The 23,360-nt window shown below is 34.1% G+C and overlaps 1 protein-coding gene across 1 annotated transcript; it reads right to left on the reverse strand.

Annotated features, from left to right (window-relative positions):
* Positions 1 to 13,430: 13,430 nt before the first annotated feature.
* LOC110924154 (transcription factor MYB13) lies at positions 13,431 to 14,950 on the reverse strand. The gene is made up of 3 exons (XM_035986788.1): positions 14,747 to 14,950; positions 14,525 to 14,654; positions 13,431 to 14,347 (listed from the first exon to the last, which is right to left on the reverse strand). Exons 1-3 carry the CDS (start codon positions 14,877 to 14,879, stop codon positions 13,855 to 13,857), a joined length of 756 nt encoding a protein of 251 aa, XP_035842681.1. The 5' UTR covers positions 14,880 to 14,950; the 3' UTR covers positions 13,431 to 13,854.
* Positions 14,951 to 23,360: the final 8,410 nt, after the last annotated feature.

The following is a 23,360-nucleotide window of genomic DNA, read 5'->3' on the forward strand; positions in this document are numbered from 1 at the left end:
TGTCATTAATGCTCTGGTTGTACTTTCAGATGTAGATGGACCTCTACTTGTTGATAAGTTGTTAGATCTTCCTGATGAGTTCAGATTATACATGTGATGATTACAAATGAGAAATAAAAGCCCTATTTATACTAATCCGACAGGTGTGATTGAATAGACATATCCCTTGCTTGAGTCGTTGCGTTTGTTGATGTTGTGAGATGTTTGCCGCCATCTTGAAAGGTCGCGTCTCTTGGAGGCATCGATTCCTTTAGTGTGTAGGTTATTATCTTTCACTTTGTCGCTTCCGATCCTCGCACTTGTTACACTAATATATTTACATAACAAACTAATCTATCTACTAATTATATAACAGCCCTCGTACTTAGGATGTGAAGGGATTAGTTGTCACACCCTGACTTTTACAGAAGCGTGGGTTTATTTGGTGTGACTTCTTAATACCATAGCAATCAATCATAACAATGCTGTATGATAAAAACAAGAGATGTTCATCCATTAATAAGGTTTAGAAATAACAACGCAACATCATTTTTAAAATGTCGACTCATAAAACAAGATACAACCATAACATAATTTAAAACGTGTTCATATGACACAATAAAAGACTTGAATAAAAACATGGTTTAAGGACATGTAACCCGTCCAGGTAAGGGTTACACCTCCTGAACCTACTACCCTGGATGACGTCTTTATTTAGTACGCAGCTTGACACAAATGCAGACACTTGCCAGATCCCTTAGTTTTCCTGAAATACATGTAAGTTGAAAAATCAACAAAAGTTGAGCTAGTTCATGTGTAAGTGAGTATGTATAAACCTTTATAATGTGTTTGTATGTATGAAAATCCCTGGTATATAGCAATTAAGGAAAAAGAGATCACCATTGGGTTGCAAAGCCAATGATATGTGTGAAGTGATGCAGGAAGACTCAAACCTAGCGGATTTGTGCGTCGGGCACATAGTCACCTCATGGTCCACTCGGCGGACTCAGGAGTGGGGCTCGCTACACCCGAATAGATCTATCACTCATGTCCCTCGGTCCTACAACGAGGATTAATGGCCTTAGGTTCTACCTACCCACTCACATGATCTAAGTAGTATAAACCCTCCTTAAGCTAATCATACCATGTAAGTAATGTCTGTAATAATTGTAACATGTATTTCACCCCCGAAGTATAAAACTGAAAACAGTAAAGAGAAAAGGGGGACATGAACTCACAGAAGTGCGTATCCTGAACGTCAATCTCCAACTCAATCTGCTGCGTGACGACCTACACGTACTAATGCCTATTAGACGGATGGCCGTGCCTTGGCTTAGGGTTTAACGTTCTTGGAAAAATAGTTAGGTAACTATTTGGTATTCACACTTCTTATTTATTTTACAAATATATTCCTTCCCAAGGATGAGGGTTTTTATACATGTACGCGTTATAATTCCGAAAAAAAAAATATTTTAAGTCCCACTTAGAAAATATATTTTAATTACTTGTCTAAAATGTTTTAAATTCCAAAATATATATATTTTCCAAAAAATATTGTATTTTACTTCATAAGTTTCCAAAAATATTATTTTATCGAAATATGCGTATGAGAGTATTTTTCAGAATACTACATAAGTTACATTTTAAAGTTCGCGTTATAATAACAATATTTGTGTAACTTAAATATTTATTTTGTGAGAGCGTTGGTATTATTTTGGAGTTGAAATTTCATGGTATATAATAGTTATATTATTTTTACCCTAAAAATAATATATTTAGTGCACACAATAAACAAACAAGCACACAAGCGTTTTATTATAAAATATATATTCTAAATACATATTTATCAAATTTTATTTACGAAAATCCACCTCCGGTACTTGGTATTTTTGTAATAAAAATCATGGCGATGTTTATTTTGAAAACCAAATTAAAAATATATTTGTAAACATTTGTTAGAAAAATATTTCTAAGTGTTGTAATTCTAGAAAAATTTCGCCAGAGTTTCCTCTGTAAATGGAGGTGTCCATGCTTTTTAGCATATCATTTTCTTTTGTAAAATCATTCAAACAATTAACAATCAACAATATACAATTTTTGATCATCAATCTTGACAAAAATAAACATGAACCATAAACTTATGAACTTGAAAGTTTGTAAAAATATGTAGTAGATTACTAACATACTTAGTAGGTCTTGTTATCCTTAAAAATATGATTAGTTTCTTAAAAACTTTATTTTTTTTAAAGAATGTGTATTTCCACAACTTCTAGTCATATTTTCTAAAAATATTTCTTTGTTAAATTTTCTTTCTACACAAGTGTTCCTACACTTGTTTACCCACTAAAGATTTGTTTATTTCATGTAATATCCAAGTTTTAACAAAACTTGTTCCTTTCACTTGGTTCTTTCGAAAAACCGCTCATAGATCTTTAGATCTACAAGTTTTTAACTTTATTTTTCAAGAAAACTTATATTTATTCAAGTTCAAAGTTCATGTGTTGATGGTTTCATCATTCTTCATATCTTTAACCTTTACATCTTGCTAGTTCATGTTTCTAAACATGATCTAGCAAGTCCATGTGATGGATCATCTCATTTTTACTAACAAATATCATTCAATAATCATAACAACACAAGAACAACATGATTTATCATCATTATAACACTTCTTCATTCTTTTATCCACTCTTCATCCTTTATGTTCAAGACTTGTTTAAGTTCTTTAGAGTTTCTTAAGTTTTCATCATTCTTTCAACTATTAACCACCAAAAATAAGAACAAGATGAAGATTTAAGTCACTTACTACTAGCACAAGGCTAGGGGAGTTTCGAAGCGTAAAAGTGGTGGATAAAAGAAAACAAGAGCGGTCCTTGAGCTTCCGAGTGCACCAAGCTTACTTGTTGGACCTCTTGCACCTTTGTGTATGTATGGATGGCTTGAACAAGACTCGAAGGTGGTGGTATGGTAGCGGCCGAAAGTAGGGAAGAAGGAAGGAGAGAAGTGAGCTAAATGTTGAAGGTGAGAATGAAAGATCAAGTTCCTTGTGTGCTAACTTATAAACCACTAATCCTCATTACCCATCATACATTGTGTTCTATAATCCAACAACAACTTAAATAAAATAATAAAGAATGTGGGGATGTCCCACATCCCATGACCATCGAGTGGGGGGGGGGGGGTAGGGGGTTGGCTGGTAATGTTATGGTTACCATTTAGTTAGGATTTCTAATGTTTAGTTAGTATATTAAGGTGTGTGATGTAATATAAGGTGTGTTAGGGTGTTCGGGGTCCCTAACTAGCTCAGAAAAGTAAAAACAATGTATTTAGCAATATTTTTATGTTCCGGGTAAAGTCCGGTTGTTCGGTTGGGTGTTGTCCGTTAAAGTGCTAAATTAATCCTTAAAGTGTCTTTTATATTACTTTTAGTGACACATTTAAATCCCAACACTTTGGAAAGTATCTAGGACTATTTTGTCAAGTTTTTGCACTTTACTAGCATTGTTAAATGCTGAATTTTGGTTATTTAGTGCAGAATTCTGCATTTAAAGTGTGTTTTAGGCACTTCCCGGCACCATAACTATCACCTAGTGACGCAGTTTTATGGTCCTCACTTCCTTAGACTCCCTACTAGTGTAGTATTCTATCTCTGGCTCATACTGGACTCAAAAACATTGTCTGTCTAGGTGCTGGCATTGTCAGCATGTTTTCTGGGTTATCCGCTCACTGTGCTAACTGTGCTTTTGTGCATCAAGTTTGTCACTAATGTTTGTGTGAAATAAATAGAGTGACAGTATAAAATGTGATGCATATGTATGTATGTAACAGAAAACAGAAAGCAGTTTAATCACAGTTGTAATCAAGCACAGTCATTAAGCATAAATTAATTATAAATTAAATGTACGGATGCATGCAAATTTGACAGTTGTCACATTAGTTCTTCTGTATCTTAAACGTAATTTCAATCTTATCTTACTTCAAAATATGGTTTTATAATTCTCTAATCTCTATTACCAACTATTTAATATTTTATTTATTCAACCCATGTAATAAACAAGTTTCTAGCCTAGTATTTTAAGAAAATGAAGACTTACGAGTCGACCGGATTGGTCAGATCCCACCTTGCTAAAACTCTGATTTTTCCAAGAGTTTGTCACCACAAATCTACCTTGTTTGCGTCTACATGTTTTGAAAAGGCATTCCCAAGATCCTCGGTCAGGTTCCTTACATCCAATGGGTTCATGTCATAGAAAACTGAATAAAGTTTGAGCTGTTTCTTCTTGTGGCAATCCATGATATTAACAAGTTCATCCAAGCACCAAGAAGAATCAGAATAATTCTTTGAAAAAACAATCATGACTATTTGTGATTCTTCAATCTGCTGAGAGAGTGTCGTAACGATATCTAAGCCTCTCGGGATTTCATCTTTGAAAGTTTTGATCCCATTCAAGTCAAGAGCAATATAAAGATGACTTACAAAGTTCTGGTGGGTATCCTTGCCTCGAAAGCTTACAAACACTTCATGTCTCCGGTGGCAACAACTAGATATAGCAGAGGAAGATGATGACATATCACCATAGCTTTGTTTAAAAAGAAAATGTGGAGCCTAACCTTGATTGATTCATTGCAGCTGATCAAACGAAACTATAGAAAAATGTAGGCTGAACTTTTGCTGAATTTGATTACTTAGAAGGCGTCGAAGACTTATATAGTTATATATAGAGTCAACGGAATCGGTACACGGAGGCATGGAGCTGGAGGTACGATTTCACCAAGAAATCTATAAACAGCCTTGATATTGCAAAAACTGCTTGTTTATTCTTCTACTTAGAATTTCAAATGAAGTCCAGAGGAGTCAACGAGTTCAACACGGGCTCTACTTGTGTACAATCAGAATATGCATGACTTCGCTAGGAACTAATACTCAAATAACAATGCGAAAAATTATATTGCGAAAATAAACATATGCACCATTTTACGTGGTTCAATGAATCAAGATAGATATTGATAATTGTGAAGGATCTATCATCTATGTCCATGTACACATTCCTTATCAAGTGCCTAGGGTTAATCCCCATGATGCTAGCTTAAGGCTTACATTGTAGGATGGTGACGAATATTGATAATCTTTGTTTCATATTTAATTGTAATATCATATCTCATATCCGGCTCTCATTACTAAGGTGGGTGAGGTTTGGGTACAATTGGCAAAGCTATTGGAGTTAAGTTGTTAATCCCTTTGAGATCAAGGGTTCAAGCCCCGCTAAGGAGAATTTGGTGTAATTTTACTAGCTAAAAAATAAATATAAAAATATATTAGATATGTCTATCCATTTGTTAAAAAATATACGTTGATATCTCCATGTACATTTCTTTTTCTTTCCATTCTAATTCTAATTCTAATTTTAGTATAATTTGCAACTGTAACAAATTAAAAATACGAGAAATTCAAGACTGGTTGGGAGGAGTGGTGTGGTGCGACCGCCCATGGCCCGCCCTTATGGATGGCCCAATGTTTCTATACTTTTTAATATATATATATATATATATATATATATATATATATATATATATATATATATATATATATATATATATAGGGTAGGGTTCTAGAGTAAACACTAATGTTTTTGTGAACTGAGTGAACAAATCTTGGCCATTGATTTACACACATGGATGGCTAGGATTTAATCATCAAATCGTAAAATACACTAGTGTATTTCATCATCAAATCCTGGCCATTGATCTAACACATGTATGGCTAGGATTAGTTTGCTCAGTTCGCAAACTACACTAGTGTTCACTTTTGAACCTAATCCTATATATATATATATATATATATATATATATATATATATATATATAGGGAGCCGCTAAAATAAGAACCACCTCCAATTGTAAGAACCGCGAGAACCACTTTCAACCAATTAGAATATGACAACTCAAAGGGTATTATGGTCATTTACCCCAAATGTCACCCTCTCTCCTCATTTATAAAATGTCAGTTTCTCTCTCCTCATTAATAAATGTCAGTCTCCTCTCTCCTCTCTCCTCTCTATTTCTTTTCAATTTATATCACAGACAAGTTTAGCATCCATCTTCATCTCTCACTAAAATCAAAACCTCTCTCTTCTCTCATACCCACCCAAATCAAGAACAAGGAAGACGACCCCCCCCGGCGATCCCCTGGTTTCTCCGGTAGCGCCACCGCTCATAGCGGCGGTGAACACAAGCAACAACGGTCAACCAGGCGATACGGCAGCGGTGGGGGTGACGGTTCCGGCAACGAGAGGAAGATGCCATTTTTGCTTGATGCTTTCTAGATCGATTTTCTCCATTTTAGATCCAGACCAACACCCATTTTTGGGGTGTTTGCCGGTATTCCGCTGCCGTCGTCTCCTCCGCCACCGTTCATCAGAGATAAAAACATTGGTTTGAATCTTTTTGTGTTTTAATTTTGTTGAATCTGATAGTGGGGTGTTCGAATCTGGGGTTTATTTTCGTTGAATCTGGGGTTTGAATTTTGTTTGAATCTGGGTGCATCTGTTTCACGGCGGCGGTGGCACGGTGTTTGCGGCGGTGGGGTGTCTGTTTCACGGCGGCGGGTGGTGCATCTGTTTCACGGCTGGTGGTGGCAGTTCGACGGCTGGGTGGTGGGCCGGTGGCAGCGCCGCCGTGAGCGGCGGAGGCCCTGGTCTCCTCCCCGACGAGTTGATGATTTGTCTGGTATTTTTTTGGCCTGTGTTCTTCTTTTTTTCTGGGTTTAGTTGATTTTGCTGGTGATTTCTTTTGGCCTGTGTTCTTTCACATGTGTTCTTGAATGATGGTTTTTGAATCTGATGGTTTTTTGAATCTGATGGGTTTTTGAATCTGATGGTTTTTTTTAAATGTTAGGGGTTTTGATGGTTTTTTCTTGGTGATTTATGAATGTGTTGAATGTTGGTGATTTTGTGAATGTATTGAATGTTTGATCAGGGATTTCGAATGTGTTGAATGTTTTGGATAGTGAAAAAAAACTGTGGGTTTTGATATGGTCGATTTTTTGGGCGGCGATGATGAAAAAAAAAACATAATTTTAGATGACGATGGCGCGGCAAGGACGGCGGAGGGTAGGTTTTTTGATTATCGGATAATCTGAGCCAAACCTCTTTTTTTCGAGATACCTCTCGTTCTTTTCATTTTTTGAGGCGTCGATGATGATAACAAAGTATCTGAGACACCTCCCGATTGTGCGATTTTCTGGGTGCGTTCGTTTTTGTGTAAAAACGTTTTTGAAAAAAAAAAGTTAAACCGTAAACTTTTTAACGTAAACCGTAAACTTTTTATCGTAAAACGTAAAAAACGTGAAGCGTAAAAAGTGTTACGTAATTTTTTTCGTAAGTTTTACGTAAAACGTAAAAAGTTTTACGTAAAACGTAAAAAGTTTTTACGTAAAACGTAAATTTTTTTTCGTAAAACGTAAAAAGTTTTTTGTAAAACGTAAAAAGTTTTAGGTAAAACGTAAAACGTAAATTTTTTTAGTAAAACGTAAAAAGTTTTACGTAAATGTCATTGAAAAATCGGCGCGTAAAACGTAAAAACGTAAAAAACGTTAACGTAGAAAACCGGCGTATAAAACGTAAAAAAAACGTTAACGTAAAAAACCGGCGCGTAAAACGTAAAAAACCGGCGCGTAAAACGTAAATAACCTTAACGTAAAAAAACGTCGCGTTGAAAAAACGACGCGTGAAAAAGCCGGGCGTAAAAAACGGGGCGTCAAAAAACGAGGCGTGAAAAAGCCGAGTGTAAAAACGACGCGTTGAAAAAATGACGCGTGAATAAGCCAAGCGTAAAAAACGGCGCGTTAAAAAAAACGGTGCTTGAAAAAACGGCGCGTTAAAAAACGTCGAAAAAACGGCGCGTAAAAAACGTGTAAAAAACGGCGCGTTAAAAAAACGCCGATTGAGAAAAACGACGCCTTAAAAAAACACCACGCCATAAACAATGTCTCCAGATAAAACACCACGCCATGAACAATGTCTCCAGATAAAACACTACGCCATGAATCTGATTACAGTTCTTCTAAACGTAAAACACCACGCATTGAATCTTATATAAAACAAAGAGGCTTCCGATTTAGATCTTGGTAATTAATTCCGATAATTAAGGAAAAAGGAGTGAATGTAGGTGTTTTTGGTTGTGTAGAATACGGTTACCATATTTGAAACATTGAAAAAGACACTATTGCCCTTCAATTTTACATAAGGCCCCTCTAATTAAAACACAATTTACATTTTTATACCCTATTGATCTCAACCATTAGATCAAATATCCAATGGTTTAAAACACTTCTTACCCTTCTCACATTTTATACACTTTTTACCATATCCCTACCCTATATAGGTATATATATATATATATATATATATATATATATATATATATATATATATATATATATATATATATATATTATAGGGGGCCATTTTCTAGTCGTCTCGGGTTCTTGGATTTTCGAGATTTTTGGGGACAGTCCTAGAGAAATTAGATATGTATCATCACTTTATCATAATAAAATGTTCTTTAGTTGTTTTTTTCACAAAATGAAGCTACCAGAATGAAACATTTCTAGATAAGAATAAATAATATTTAAAAAAAATGATATTCTTCGGGTATACTATTTAGGTAAGCGGGTATTTGGTTTCAACTAATCTAATCGGGTTGGATATCACTTAATCCCATATTCATATCGGAACCCACAAGTGTGTCATACGTTATGCTATCGGTCGAAACTGCAAGATCAACGGAAACATGATGTCCAACTAGCCAGATTAAAAGCAAGTTCCTTAGACCATTCTAGGGACTTCGTCCCTTGAACCAACACAGTTTCTTGGTTCTAGATATTTGATTAGTTTTGAACGAGTGTGCAATTCACACCTTCTAGCTTGTATTGTTGTTTAACTAATTTTCTCTTTGGTGTTAAGTAAACCTGAATTAACTAAAGTGATTTGATGGCATGAAAATCACCAATACGTAATGCATTGATGTGAAACGGGGTTATGAAACTTGTAATGTGAAAGTAATAATGGGACTACGATGGCTAATCATTATGACTCATGTGAAATGAATTAAATAGGGTTACTCGGGTTTATTTGTGTGACATTGTATGCTTTCTTTTATGTGTGATGAACATGTTAGTATCAGTGTTATGGGTATTGGGCATTATCTAAAGTGTCAAAGGCATAGGTGCATGTCATTTGTAGCAGGATAGTTATTATATTTATGTTATAATTGTGATTCTATTGTATATTAATAAAAGAAAAAATTATACAAATCAACCATTTTGTTATACCTAAACTGCACTTCATACATTTTACTATGAAATCGGCAAAACCCAATCTTTATGTTAATGTTTTGTTACATCCTATAACCTTTACAACTAACATCGTCTAAAAACTCAGTGAAACATCCCTCAAATGCTAAGCATGTGAGGGTATTATTGTCATTTCACACTTGTTTATTATTTTCGTTTTTTTTTGTCACACCCTCAAATTCCACAAGCGTGGTTTTACCGCGAGGCGTGTGGCAAAGCAGAATCCAGCCACTAGTCATCTTGATCATTTATAATAAAAGAAAATAACCAAATACCACATTGAACATGAATAGTGACAGGGTTTTGACAGTTATAAAAACAAATAAACAAAGTCTAAGTTAAATAGCGGAAGCAAAAGTACTAAGTGCCAAACATGGCAAATCCCAGGAGTTTTTAGCATATTAAAGAGATAGTTTAAATAACCATAATGTCACTCCAATGCGCAATGCAACGCAACAATCCAAGTTAACAACCTTAGCGACGTGTCTGAGAACATACTAAAGTGTGTCAATACAAAGTTGGTGAGTTCATTAGTTTTAAATAATCAAGTTCTGTTTTTAGAAAATGCACAATTCAATTATTTCAATTAGGTGGCTAGCCTATTTTCAAGTTACTAAACAAGGGAACCGAAGCTGACTGTTGTGTTTTGGTGCCTTCCACCACGTTTATCACAAACGTGGCAAGTGACTTTGGTCAATGTTTCATGCCCGACTCCCAGCACGGTGTGGGGTTTGTCAAAACCAAATATTACCTCGCTATCCCATATTAACGGTTCAGTGTGTAAGGACTTTAGTGATATTGAGTGTGTTTAGTACACAAGTGATATAAAGGAACTACATTAACTAAGTGTGTTTGTGTTTCATCCTAGAAACATAAAGCTTAAGTAGTAGTGAAACTCACTGTTTGCAAAAAAATCCGAGATGTGCAAAGACATGAAATAGATGCCCAGCTTAGCGCTACCTATTACATGCAATGCCTAGGAGTGTATGTTCATGTTGGTTTTCAAAACTCAAGAAATCCAAACAACTCAATTGTTTTAGCAAAGACTCTCATGTTTTACTACTTAGCACAAGTTGACCACGACGACTCGTTGGTGACTAATTAGGTGACTTAACAAAGATACACATTCATGAAATCAAATAAACCATAGTACGCATCACATAACATGTATAATGACATCTATTTAGGTTTCACCTCCTAAATACACTTTTCATGGCCAAAGAGAAGTAAAGTTTAAAGTTATCAACAAGTTAACTTTAGTTTTAAAGTCAGTTTATGCATTTTATTTAAAATACTAAACGATGCAGAAAAACTACGAATATTTTATGAGATATGCCAAATAGTCCATATGAGTTTGTATAATTTAATTTAGATCTGATTGTTTATAGAAAATTCATTAAAAATCTTGCCTGACATAAAGGTCAAAAACGTCATTTTCTGATGACAGTTTACCAATTAGTTTATAGAAAAATCTACGTTGATGCAATTGACAAAATTCCAATTGAAGTGTCTTAAAAACTCCTATGAATATCTACTGTAAAATTTTAGGTACTAACTCTAAACATTGATCAAGGTATAGTCCTCGTCATGGACCACATTTTCTGATCTGAAAAATCAGTTTTACCCATCCACGTTAAAAAATTGCAAAAATACAGTTAGGATTCATGAAAAAAAATATGAAAGTTTTTGTGGATCATCTACACTTCCGGTTTATGATCCTAAGCTCAAGAATTATCATATTTGGCATCAATAAGAGTAGGTTATGATCAAAACAATTTTTGGATATGCTGAACTAACATTCCTACGTGTTCATGCAATGTCTAACATACAAGTTTTCATCAAGATGGCTTCTATTCATCATACTAACACAATACAAAAACCCTAGACACTAGTTTGAATAATCAAGAACATGTTTAACTCAATTAGGGTTTCAATCAAAATCACCAAAAACACATAAAGGATGAAATTGATGGGCAAGACTTACTAGTATGCGTTTAGATTGCCTAGGATTGATTAAGAATCCAAAGAAATGCAAGATCCGAGGTCCAAATATGGTGATCAGGGTTTGGGGTTTGTATGGGGCACAGTTTCGTGATAAGGAGGGGGAGGGGTTGCCGTCGCACAAAGGGGAGGGTAGAGTTTGGTTTATGTTTATTTTTATTTTCTATAAAAATCTAACTTATTAAAACCATGGGTGGGCCTTTGGTGGGTTTTTGCACTTTTTATGGACTTTTAAATAACACAAGCCCACCAAGCCATTTTTCTACTAAAATCAATAGTCCAAGTCTATAAAATAAAGCCCGTTAATTTGTTTATAAATATTTTCATAAACGCTAGATTACACAAAAACACACATTTTTACGCAATTACGAGAAACAACTAACAATTAATCCATATAGTTAAATAACATATAATTCCACACAATTCTATTAATATTTCTATGTTTGCAATACTATATCCATGTTTCACCAACGTTCAAGGTCAGACTCGTGTGCGGTTCGGTAATTCGACGAATTATTGTTACGTGAGTGTTCGTGTACTAACTGACACACTTTGTTATGTTTTTTTTGTGGATGTGTCATTTTGTTGTTTCATCCGACTGACATTATGATTACAGCGTCAGCCTCATGCTATTCAAAGAAGAAAGAAAAATAAATAGAGAGAAAGAGGAGAGACGCCAAGAAAAAAGTGACCGAAGAAGCTAGGGTTCTGACGAAGGTGCGGTAGCTCAGGGGTCAGATCTAAGACACAGATGGTCAAATGGTGTCCACCATGGCAGCTCCCGGCAGCAAAGAGAGAGAACGAGTGAGATAAAGATGAGAGCTAAGACGTAGAGGGTTCCTGCACGTTGTGGCAAATCAATTGCGATAGTGTAACGATTTACCGGATGACCAGATCCAAGATGCTAAGCCTCCCTTTAGCCGGATTCACATCAGAATCGACGGACTTTGTTGGATCTAAAAAGCTAACCCGCGTCTTTACGGATTTGGAAGAGAAATTAGGTTGTGAGGATGTTTGTTAAGGACTTGAGGTCCGATGGCCGGAGAGAACTTCAAAACCAGGGTAACGAGTTCGAAAAATAAAAAGTAAAATTTTGAAAAGATAAAAACAAGTTTGCAAAGATTGATTTGCAGGTGGTTACTTTACATGTTTATTTTCATAGGTAACCAACTGGAGGTATGTTTAGTCCATAATCTTCTACATAATTTTTAAGATTATGAGAATCAAATCAGGAAATTGATGGTGGTTAAAACTTGAAATCTGTTGATGTTATGAGTGGATGATGAAATCCAAGTGGGGGAAAGTGACAATAAAGCATACTAAATTAATAAATAAGAGTGAAATCACAATAATACTCTTACATGCAAAGCGCAAAGCATGTGAGGTACGTTTAATTGAGTTTTTAGAAGATGTTAGTTGTAAAGGTTATAGTATGCAACAAAACATGAATATAAAGGTTGGGTTTGACCTATTTCATAGTGAGAGGTGTGAAGTGAAGTTTAGATATAACATAAAGATTGAATTGTGCAATTTTGTCTTAATAGAAACTTTAATACTTCAAACAATAATTATGTAGAGTTGAATTTGATTATAAAAAAAGGTTGTATTCCTTGTAACTAAAATCCATAATAAAAAGTTTCATTTAATGTAAAAAAGGTTGCATTTTTCTACCAAACATATAAAAAGAAATGTTGTATTTAAGTGTTACAAAATTGCATTACATATAAAAAAGGTTGCACCTAAAAAATGTTGCATTATAATTGTAAATGTAACGCTTTAAAAAAATATTGCGTTAGGTTTAAGGTAACTTTACCTAATGCAGATCTTAATAAAAGGTTGCATTAGGCCTAATGCAACATTTTCAATAACAAACGCAACATTTTACCAGGTTGTATAAGTTTCATTTTCTTAAAGTAATATTATGTAATATTATTGTATTATAACTAATAGATGTGCCGTATACTGTAAAGAAACAATTATGTTGGTCAAGTGGCGGTTGCCTTTAAGTATGTATGTAATGCAAGTACAACAATGTTGTTAATTAATATAATTCTCGTGCAAAGTAATTATAACATTATATCATAATCTCAACCTTAACTTTATGAAGGATCTACTAGTTGAATTACTCGCAAATGTGGTACATATTTAAGAGTATGTGATGAGTTGACAAACATTATTGGCTTTTCAGCTATAAACACTATTCACATCTAGTACATCAACTAGCTGACAGATCACCTAGGATCAAAATAACTTTCAAAAATTGACCAAAGGAAAACTTCTGTAGTCCACTTAAAGATATAGGCTCATTCTATACGCCACCCCTCTCTTTCCTGATTATACCCCCTTTGTGAGAGGAAAACTGTCGGTCCCACGCAGGCCCCACCTGTAAGTATGTGAGAGGAGGGGGTGAAAAAAGTAAATAGGGGGGGTGTAGAAAGTAGCACCCAAAGATATATTTTGTTCAGAAAATGAATAGATCTTGACTTATAAACTTGTTCTAAGTAGACGACAAAAATATAAATTTAATTAGTTGACCATAAAGGCAAGTCATCGATGATGTAGCCTTGCAAAGTAGCATGGGAGATGAGATCATCAGCTATGCCAAATGATGAGAACATGTGATCACTTGATGATATGATGCTACCGTCATCCGGTAAAAACGGCTCAATCCAAAAATTTCCGGCTGTATCTGAAACTTGTGCTGTAACATCACTAGGAACTCCATAATCTGAGACACTCAGTGAACATGGTGAAGATTCACATGCGGAAGAAGATGATGTCACATCAGATGACATTACAGCCACTAAGATTTCAACTTCCTGTTGATTCTTTAAGTTGGGGTTTAGTACTAGCGGACATCGATTAAGGTTAGCAGCACTGTGTTTAAGACTTTCAGATGGGTCATTCTTTAACCCAGCCTGATCTTTTGTAACTCGGTTCCTTAAATGTGTGTGCCAGTGATTCTTTATTTCATTATCACTTCTTCCCGGCAATAGTGCAGCCATCTTTGACCATCTATGAACATAACAACAGAACTTTATTAGACAACAGCAACCTCAGAATTAAATGAGCTTTTTGGTAGTTTAGGATCTTTAAGAGTCTTTACAGGTGGTTTATGATAATATAAGTGTTTCTAGCTAAACCACCTAAAGGGCAAAAATATTCAAATCAAATAAGATAGTTTGGACTTACTTATTGCCAAGCTTGTTATGAACACCAATAATCACATCTTCTTCTTCTTTAGTAAAATTCCCATGTTTGACATTTGGGCGCAAATAATTCATCCATCGTAGCCTACAACTCTTTCCGCATCTAGACAACCCTAGATTAGATCAAGAAACCAAACAACAATAAGTAAGCAAGTGTGTAAAATCAACTTGAAATTTTCTACATAAGTTGGGTAGTAGATAATACCAGCAAGCTTAGGAAGCTCTCGCCAGTTAGGATGACCGTATCTCTGGATATAAGCTCTTAGTTTGTTGTCTTCATCTTCACACCATGCGCCTTTCTTGATTCCGTATTTGTCAAAGCATGGTGCCCTAACCATCTTCTCTAGCCACTAGGGTATCTTTCTGTAAATGTTTTTTTTTTTGTGTGTGTGTGGCTAAGGAAGACCTTTTTAGTTTCTGGATCTAAAAATAACCAGTATAAATACACAACCAAAACGTGTTCAGTAAATAAATCAATTTAAAAAGATGACCATAAATAATTGACTATTTTTGTCTGGCTTACACAATTCAAGGAATCGTCCCAAGTATACTCATAGTTGATCTTTGATTAAACATATTTTAGCATTGATTTCTTTGTAGTGATAATATAATCATATATATATATAATGTGTGTGTGTTCTTGTTTGTTTGTTTGTATTTAATTAGCCATAACTCAGGAGTAAGAAGTCAAGTCTGCGTTATCACACTAGGTGAAAGTCATAACTTTGGCAACCCGCGTATTACATTCGCTATCGGTAGACATTTTTTTTTCTTCAAATATTTAATACTTTGGAACATAAATAATTACTTTACAGATTCAAAGTCAAGACCTGTGTAACTTTTTTTTTTTTTTTTTTTTTTTTTTGAGAACAGACAAGACCAATGTAACTACCAAACAGATTATCATAGCATATTTTACGTCCGTGTATGGGATATACTACAACTTTTTATGTGTTTGAATTGCCTGCCATTTGTTTACTCTTACATAGAAGGCTAGCAAATAGTAATATGATTGTATATATGTAATGATGTGTTTCTAAACACCATAAATGAGCTTGTATCATCTTCTTATAAAATCTATAAAGGTAATTTGTTTTTTTTATTTAGTTTACATTACATATTCTTAAGAGTTACTTACACATATATAACTTGTGGTTTATCAAAAGTAACACAATCAGGTTTTAACGTTTTCGAGTAACAGATTAAAGTTCTATGATTTGAATCATGTAGCAAATTTAGGTATTAACATGTATCATTTGTGTGGTTAACTCTTAAATACTAAAATTATAAATCCCTAATGGACTTAACCGTTTCATATTATAATTTAAAACCCAACTACCACTACAAGAAATCGGAGCATTAGGGGCGGCCCCAATAGATGCGACATGGAGCAATAGCGGCGGCATCGCCTCAGGTCACTGCCATTGCTCCATGTCGCCCCTAATGCCTCGAGTTGCCGCTATTTTTTTGTAATAAATATAATTGCATATATTATATATGAAAAACAGAAAAAAAAATGATTTTTTATACAAGGCTTTACGGGCTCACTTAACTAAAGAGGGTTTTCATCTTGTGTCCATATATGTGTGTGTTTAAATAATAAGTTTTTTTTTATAAAATGATCAATTAACAATAGATTTGAAAGCCAATTAGTTACAATGAATAATTCATATTCACGAAATCTAATGAATGTACATTTTCATAAAAAGTAATTTTTTTCCAGTACAACAACAATAATCGATATTCGATAAGCGTACCAAGTAAATATTACTCATAAGTCAGAACCAAGTTAATGGTATGATCTAAGAATAATAAGATATAGTCATGTAAACAGGTCTACTTTTATCCTAAAGGATTAAGAAGCTACTTCTAATAAGACACACAACTCTAAAGCATATTCGAAGATAAGAGTTAAATAAAAACATACATATAGATTACTATAAAAACAGAAAAACTTGGTGAACTAGAACTATCCTTTTGTTCCCAATAAAATAAAAAATATAGGTTTACCGACCATAACCCAAAATAACGCGCTTTATTAAATCTTTTATTTTGTGTAAATAAACATTTACAACTGATAACTAAAACCTTTAGAATTATATGAAAAGGACTATATATATAAGTACTAGATAGACTCTTGTGTTGAATAATTTAAATATATTACATAAATAAAAGCTGATAAATACCATAAAAAATTATTAAATTCACTCATAATCAAGAAAATATCAATTTCTTTCTTCAAAACTTAAAAGAAAAACATAATAGCTTTGAAATAAATTGACATAAAAAAGAACCCGGCTAATATATATCATAGATAATAATTGTTAATTATCATTATATATATGAGTTAAAACTTACATTTTACACAACTTTATACTAATGAAGTTTAACAACCTTATTTCATTAGTTTTTTTCTTTCGGTTGCTATACCAAAAGCCGATACCATAACAAACCAAATTAATATCGATCGTAGTTGAATTCCCGCCGCATCTTCCATTAGTTATTACTTTGAATTATATATTTGTTATTGTTGATGATTAAAGAGGCTAATATTTATTGTTTCAGAAATAATCTTTTTTAAAACAACTCATAGTCCTAATCTTCTCTCATTAATCATCTATAAATCATGACAAACATAGGATTTAACTATGAAAAACATTAGTTTTGAAACAATAAATATTATATCTTTATCCTTATCTACTAGAATCCTAAAGTTATCGTAATTGGTGTTTATTTCACCCATTTCTATAAACCATATGTTGTTAAATAACACTAGTACATAATTAAGGAAAAGATGCAACATGTGTTATCAAAAGATGCGGCCTCTCTTTCTAACCGCATCTTATAGGTGTTTGGAAAAAGATTTATGCATGTTTTGAAAAAAAAATCATTAATACTATGATATATTAATTGATAATTTTTAGTAGAGATTAATAAGATGCAGCAATTAGCCATTGAGGCTTTGGCTTAGTGGTAAAGAAAAAACACTTTTGGTGTGTAAATAGAAGAAGGTCATGGGTGCAATACCTGAGAAGTGTAACATTTAGCCGTTCAAAAAATACATTAATTAATAATAGAGTAAATTGCCAAAATCAAGGTTTAGGCATGTTTGTCATTTTCATACAAAACAACTTTTTTTGTACAATATAGTCCTTTACTTTTGAGATTTTTTGTCATTTTCATCCAAATGTCTAATTTGCTTTATTTTTCCTATCAAACTTTTGGATGAAAAAAGGCAAAAATCACAAATCTCAGGGACGATTTTGGCAAAAAGGTCAGACGTTTGGATGAAAATGACAAAAAAATCCCAAAAATGAAGGACTATATGGTACAAAAATGTTGTTTTGGATGAAAATGATAAACATACCCAGGCCTCAGGGATGATTTTGGCAATTTACTCTTAATAATATTAATAATAAATTCAGGGTAAATTACACTTTTCGTCCTTTATGTTTGCATCAAATTAAATGGATAACCTTTAACTTCAATAATTGCAGTCACAATCCTTTATTTGCAAAACCTATTCCACTCTAGATCCTTTAATCCTAACTTGGTTACTTTTCATGGTTAAATCTAGTCATGTGTGATGCACACGAGGGTATAATCGTCTTTTTACCTATTTATTAAAAAAATAATAACAAAACATTAATCCATATATGTGTGTTAACCCTCTTCAAATCACCCCATCTATCTTTCTCCCTACCTGTAGTCATACACCCATTACCACCAACCCACCACCTACAACCACCACTAACAAGCTTGAGCATAAAAGTTTCCAGATTCCAATCAATGAAAATTATTTGATCAACAAATATAAATAAAAACAAATGAAATGTTACAAGAACTTACCTCATTCTTACTACAAATGATACACTACCAAATCATCAAATTCAATGTACCATCAGAGAGATTCTCTGACTTTGCCACAGAACCCTAGTTAACAAAATTTAAATCAAACCCAAGTCCCAAATATTTCATAAATCGCACCCAAATCGAACCCAGATTTGTAAATCAAACAAAATTTAAGAAGTATAATAAAGTAGAAAGAGATGCTTATTATTAACATATAGAACTGCTTATATAATATAAGTTTACAATAGACTCTAGAAATAATCAAACTAAAGAATCTGACTGCTAACAAGCTCCTACTAACATTATGGTTTATTCAAACTTAAACAAAGGACTTAATAAACTTGATAACAACTACTGACTCAGCATCTGTTTAATGGCAGTTGAATTAATATCAACACATGAGGATTATGAAATATGGGGCATAAATTGCCCGAAGACTATGAGGAAATATTGAAGTTGTCGAAATCTTCAAGAACCAACTACTTCACCACAAATAAAAAGGATCTTTACAACCTGTTCTCCAAAGGAATTCTTCTTCTAGATGACAAAGTGGTAACTAACTGGCTCATCCTCATATCTAATGTATTCGTCTTTAAACAAATCAAACCCAGATCTGTAAATTGCAGATCTGTCAAGAGGGTGGAGGAGAGGTGTTGTTGCGGCAGGGGAGTGACGGCGGTTGGATATTGGGTGCGGGAATAAAGTAATGGTAGAGAGACAACAAGATCTTCTTCTTAGGCGTCTTCTGTAGCTTGCTTCTAGTAATCTTTCTCCAGAGCAGGAATTCACAGGTTTATGAGAATAGACAAGTTTTGTGCTTTCTTTGAATGGATTATTTGAACGAAATGTGTGTGGGTTTGACAGTGGTGGTGGTGGTGAGTGGTGCTTATGGCAGTGATTATGGTGGTGGAACATGGTGGGTGGTGGTGGAACTTGGTGGCGGTGGCTAGGATATAGAGGGAGAGAGAGACTTTAGAGAGAGAAAGTGTAGTTTGGTGTAACACCCATAGTAGTTTTTAACATTTCTATAGCATTAAAGTAAGCATTTTATATGAAAAAAACCACTTAACAAAATTTTTTACATTATAAGTATGGAAACATGTTTTACAACATCCAAAAAGATAGTCAAAAGTGTTTACATAATCCACTTTCATTAAACAAACAAAATCAAATGCGGAAGCTTCATCGAGAGGGGTGTTCGGTTCTTATTCGTTGCTTGATCTTCGTCCGGAAAGCCAACATCATCCACCTGTAATCAAAACCAACTCAAACGTTAGTTTTGATCATTATATAACATGTTCCATCAGTTTCCTTGAGCCGGATAAACAAAACAAACAAAAATTTCAGGTTTACCCCTGTCGCGTGCCGCGACAGGGCTCACTAATTTCGTCGCGTGCCGCGATTGTGTGTTACCATGGCCGTCGCGCAGCGCGACCCCACCCTTTCGATAACTCAATCCTAATAGACACAAAAACATGCATATCTTTCTAACTATATATCCGTCTCGCATGATTCTTTTTCCTACGCGACCGTAATTTAATTCTCCATCTCATGGTGTTAAAACCTGATATCTAAATTCTCAAAATATAGGATTTCAAGCCCTCGGCTTGAAATTCATTTACTAAGACTTTTGACCCGTTTAAAGGATTTAGCAATTTAGTCTAAAAACTAGCTCTTTTCCTTTCACACTTCGTAATTCCACATCTAAAATATTTACTTATATTCCACCACAACTATGTTTGCGGTGGATTTGGCATAACTAATTTATTATCCCAAACTTACCCTTCGGTTGGTCATTTTACGCAAATGACTCATTTTAGGCATTTGACCCACATATGTGCATGCCTATAACTTTTATTCAATCTACGGATTACATAATCATAATTCAAATTCCTAAACTACCTCTAAGGGTCGTTTGTCCGGTTTTCCCATCAAGGGCTTTTTGGTCAAATTTTAGTCTCCCATTTTACGACGAAGGACTTTCGCTGCTTATTTGACCAAAAATGTAAATATCACTATTAACAATAACTCTATTTATGCGTACCTGGCTCAGGTCAACATTTTGACCCGTTTTAATACCTTGTCTCAAAATTTGCTAATCATAGAATCGTTAATTCACGAACCGTTCATCCTGGGAGCATGAGACTCGACATATACTTATTAGTCGCTAATTGTCACTTGGTATCAATATTACCATTTGATCTGGTTTACCCTTTTTATTAGTTTAGGCTTACTTAATAAGTAGTCGTTCAAAAACTCATTTTATCTTAGTCTTTTCATGACTAATTTACCGTTCCACCCCGTTTTACCATTACTATGTTTTTTTAACACTTGCTTTTACTTCCGACCCGTATCATTTCGCGTCGGTAACCATATTTCAAATATTGTCTCTATTGTATTTATAACTTATAGAATAGATACGTATTCTACAAAAAGTTGTAAGTTTCTCTTACCTTGCATCCGGTTATGCTCTTTTTTTCCGCGTACTCGCTCCGTTTGACCCGCTTCTTTCCCAGGCTTCCACCTTGCTTGTCGAGCATCAACTATTATTCAATATTCTCAAGGTAGTTAGATTAATCATAATTAAATACGATTATTCCACCTTACGGATTTTATACCAAATTATCATTTATCGTATTGTGGGTCAGTTTGACGTTTTAAAGGTCAAACGCCCATTAGTATATGAAATGCATAATTAAATTTATCAACTAGTTTAAGCATTCCTTAATTAACCGATAGGCGTTATCTCTTGGCCACCGTTTTAACCAATGTTCTAATCAAATTCATTATACTTCTAATTTCTTTAACTAGTTCAAGCGATTATCGTGACTAGTTTCTTTATTCATTTTCGCAAAAAACCAAGGGTTCCCTTTTATAAGCGAGACCCGTTTCATCATACTATTTTGCATTCATCCGAATACCTATTATAATCAAGTTTTATACACAACCGAGTAGACCACGATTTCATTCAGGCATTTTAACAAGCACCTAGTGGGCATAATTTTTACATATTTACAATCAAGTTCATAACTTGTCATTTAGCCAAGATTAACATCAATTAAGCATGTTCATGTAAATTTTTCATATCATATTCTGAAATCACTTCCAAGAACTCAAATTACACTAGAATAACCATCCTAAGCCTAGTGTTTATCATGTTTCTACAAAACCCACTAATCACCTACATTGGTGATTATGGAATTTACCAATATTGAGCATAATTTCATCAATCTAATGACTAGGGTTTATTCCTAGGCACTATTTCACTTCAAATTCATCCCTACAACATTCATGCAACACTAATTTCGAATTATAATTGTTCATCCAGAATTTTGGATGGAATCAAATAACGAATTTTCGCATACCTTATGATCCTTTTACGAAAGAGATCACTAAGCTTTGCTTGGATTTCGATTTGGGTCAGATTTGTGCCTTCAATTGATCAATTTTAGCATGAACTAGGGTTTGAGGAGAGCTCTTGGTCGCCCCTGTGTTTTAGTCGAACCAGACACACACTCTTGTGTGTGTTTTTGTTTTATTATTTTTTTTTTGTTTTAATAAAACTTATTTCAATTTTGACACTTTTAACCCTCCAACTATCATTAGGTTTTTATTTTAGGTGTTTTCAACACCCTAACAAGTTACTACAAGGCTTTCCTCTAACTAGGTTATTTTTTTACTCCTAGTTAGTTCATTCTATTTATTACCGACGTCTAATTTATGAATGAAAAGGTTTATATTTTCGAGGTGTTACAAGTCTATCCCACTTAAAGAGGTTTCGTCCCCGAAACCTTATTTATGTATTTCTTTTAATTTAGACTAAACGAACTTAGTTTCGTTTTCAAGACATTCATTCGTTCCTTTCGATCTAATGTTTTCATTTATATTGACGCGTACGTCTTTCATGTGCAAGGCCTCGTGGGCCGTTATTTTTAGCTTATATCCTCTATCTTTATTAACCGAGTTGTCACTTGACCACTTAGTTTCATTAGTCTGTTAACATGTTTATCCCGCGCTTGTCTTATATTAGCAAGCGCTTTGCATTTGTCATGACATTTTCTTAACTTTGAATAGTTTTACCGGCTAGAGTAATTAGTCGTTGTCACTTCATACCCCATCATCCGGGTATACTATTTTGTCATCTCCGGCCTTATGTGCGTTTAAGGTTTTCTAAATCCTTTCATACTACTTATGTTTGTTAAAACATTGCTTTTGACTAAATACTAAATTTTAGTTTATGTTTTCTCTGTCTTACGTCTTTTCTCATGTCTAGGAATTTCCGTTTAAGTTTTATTCCTGACCGTTATTATTTTACATGGAGAATTGTAACCAGTTTTCCACGCTTTACCCAAGTGACCCGTAGGTTCTTTTTCTTAGCTTCGTAGACTTTTTCTCTAGATTTCCACCTTTTTAAGGTGAGACTCAACAATTCGTTTTCTTTCTGTTTCCGACCCAAGGGTCTTCTTGGTCCCGTAGACCTTAGCACTACTTTTAATCTCGTAGGTTATGATGATCCCGTAGATCATCTTTTAATCGTGTGTCTATTTAATGTACGTATATGTTTACCTTCGGACTAATCATCCGACTTTATGACTCCTTACATCATTTACACATCGGTTTGTTCTACTCTTACTGTTTCTTGGTTCATACTTATAATTCTTTACGACCCATTACCCGGATTCTTCATTTTAATGTTTTAACATCCTTGTTTCACTAGTTTGCGTTTTTTCCCTTTCTACCCTATCCCATAATCTTTATATAGATTTTTTAATATCTCGCGATTTTATTTATTCGGTTCGCGCTTACTTACGTTATCAAGCGTTATTCTTAATTCAACTTGTTTGACTTGTTCGTGTGAAATTTCATTACTTGTGAACGTCAAACTCCGTTCTTTATTCGACCCGTTCGACTTTAAAATAGTTGAACGTAGTTATCAAAATTTCTGTTTGCATATTCTCATCGTCTTT

Source organism: Helianthus annuus, chromosome 17 (assembly GCF_002127325.2).
Source record: "Helianthus annuus cultivar XRQ/B chromosome 17, HanXRQr2.0-SUNRISE, whole genome shotgun sequence".
NCBI lineage: Eukaryota > Viridiplantae > Streptophyta > Magnoliopsida > Asterales > Asteraceae > Helianthus > Helianthus annuus.

Bases quoted from the DNA above. Each gene is read 5' to 3' on its own strand.
- LOC110924154 (XM_035986788.1), bottom strand. From the start codon at position 14,879: ATGGTTAGGGCACCATGCTTTGACAAATACGGAATCAAGAAAGGCGCA. The intron at 14,655-14,746 runs GTATTATCTACT...GATCTAATCTAG, and splicing joins AGAGCTTCCTAAGCTTGCTG to GGTTGTCTAGATGCGGAAAG. The intron at 14,348-14,524 runs GTAAGTCCAAAC...TTATGTTCATAG, and splicing joins CATAACAAGCTTGGCAATAA to ATGGTCAAAGATGGCTGCAC.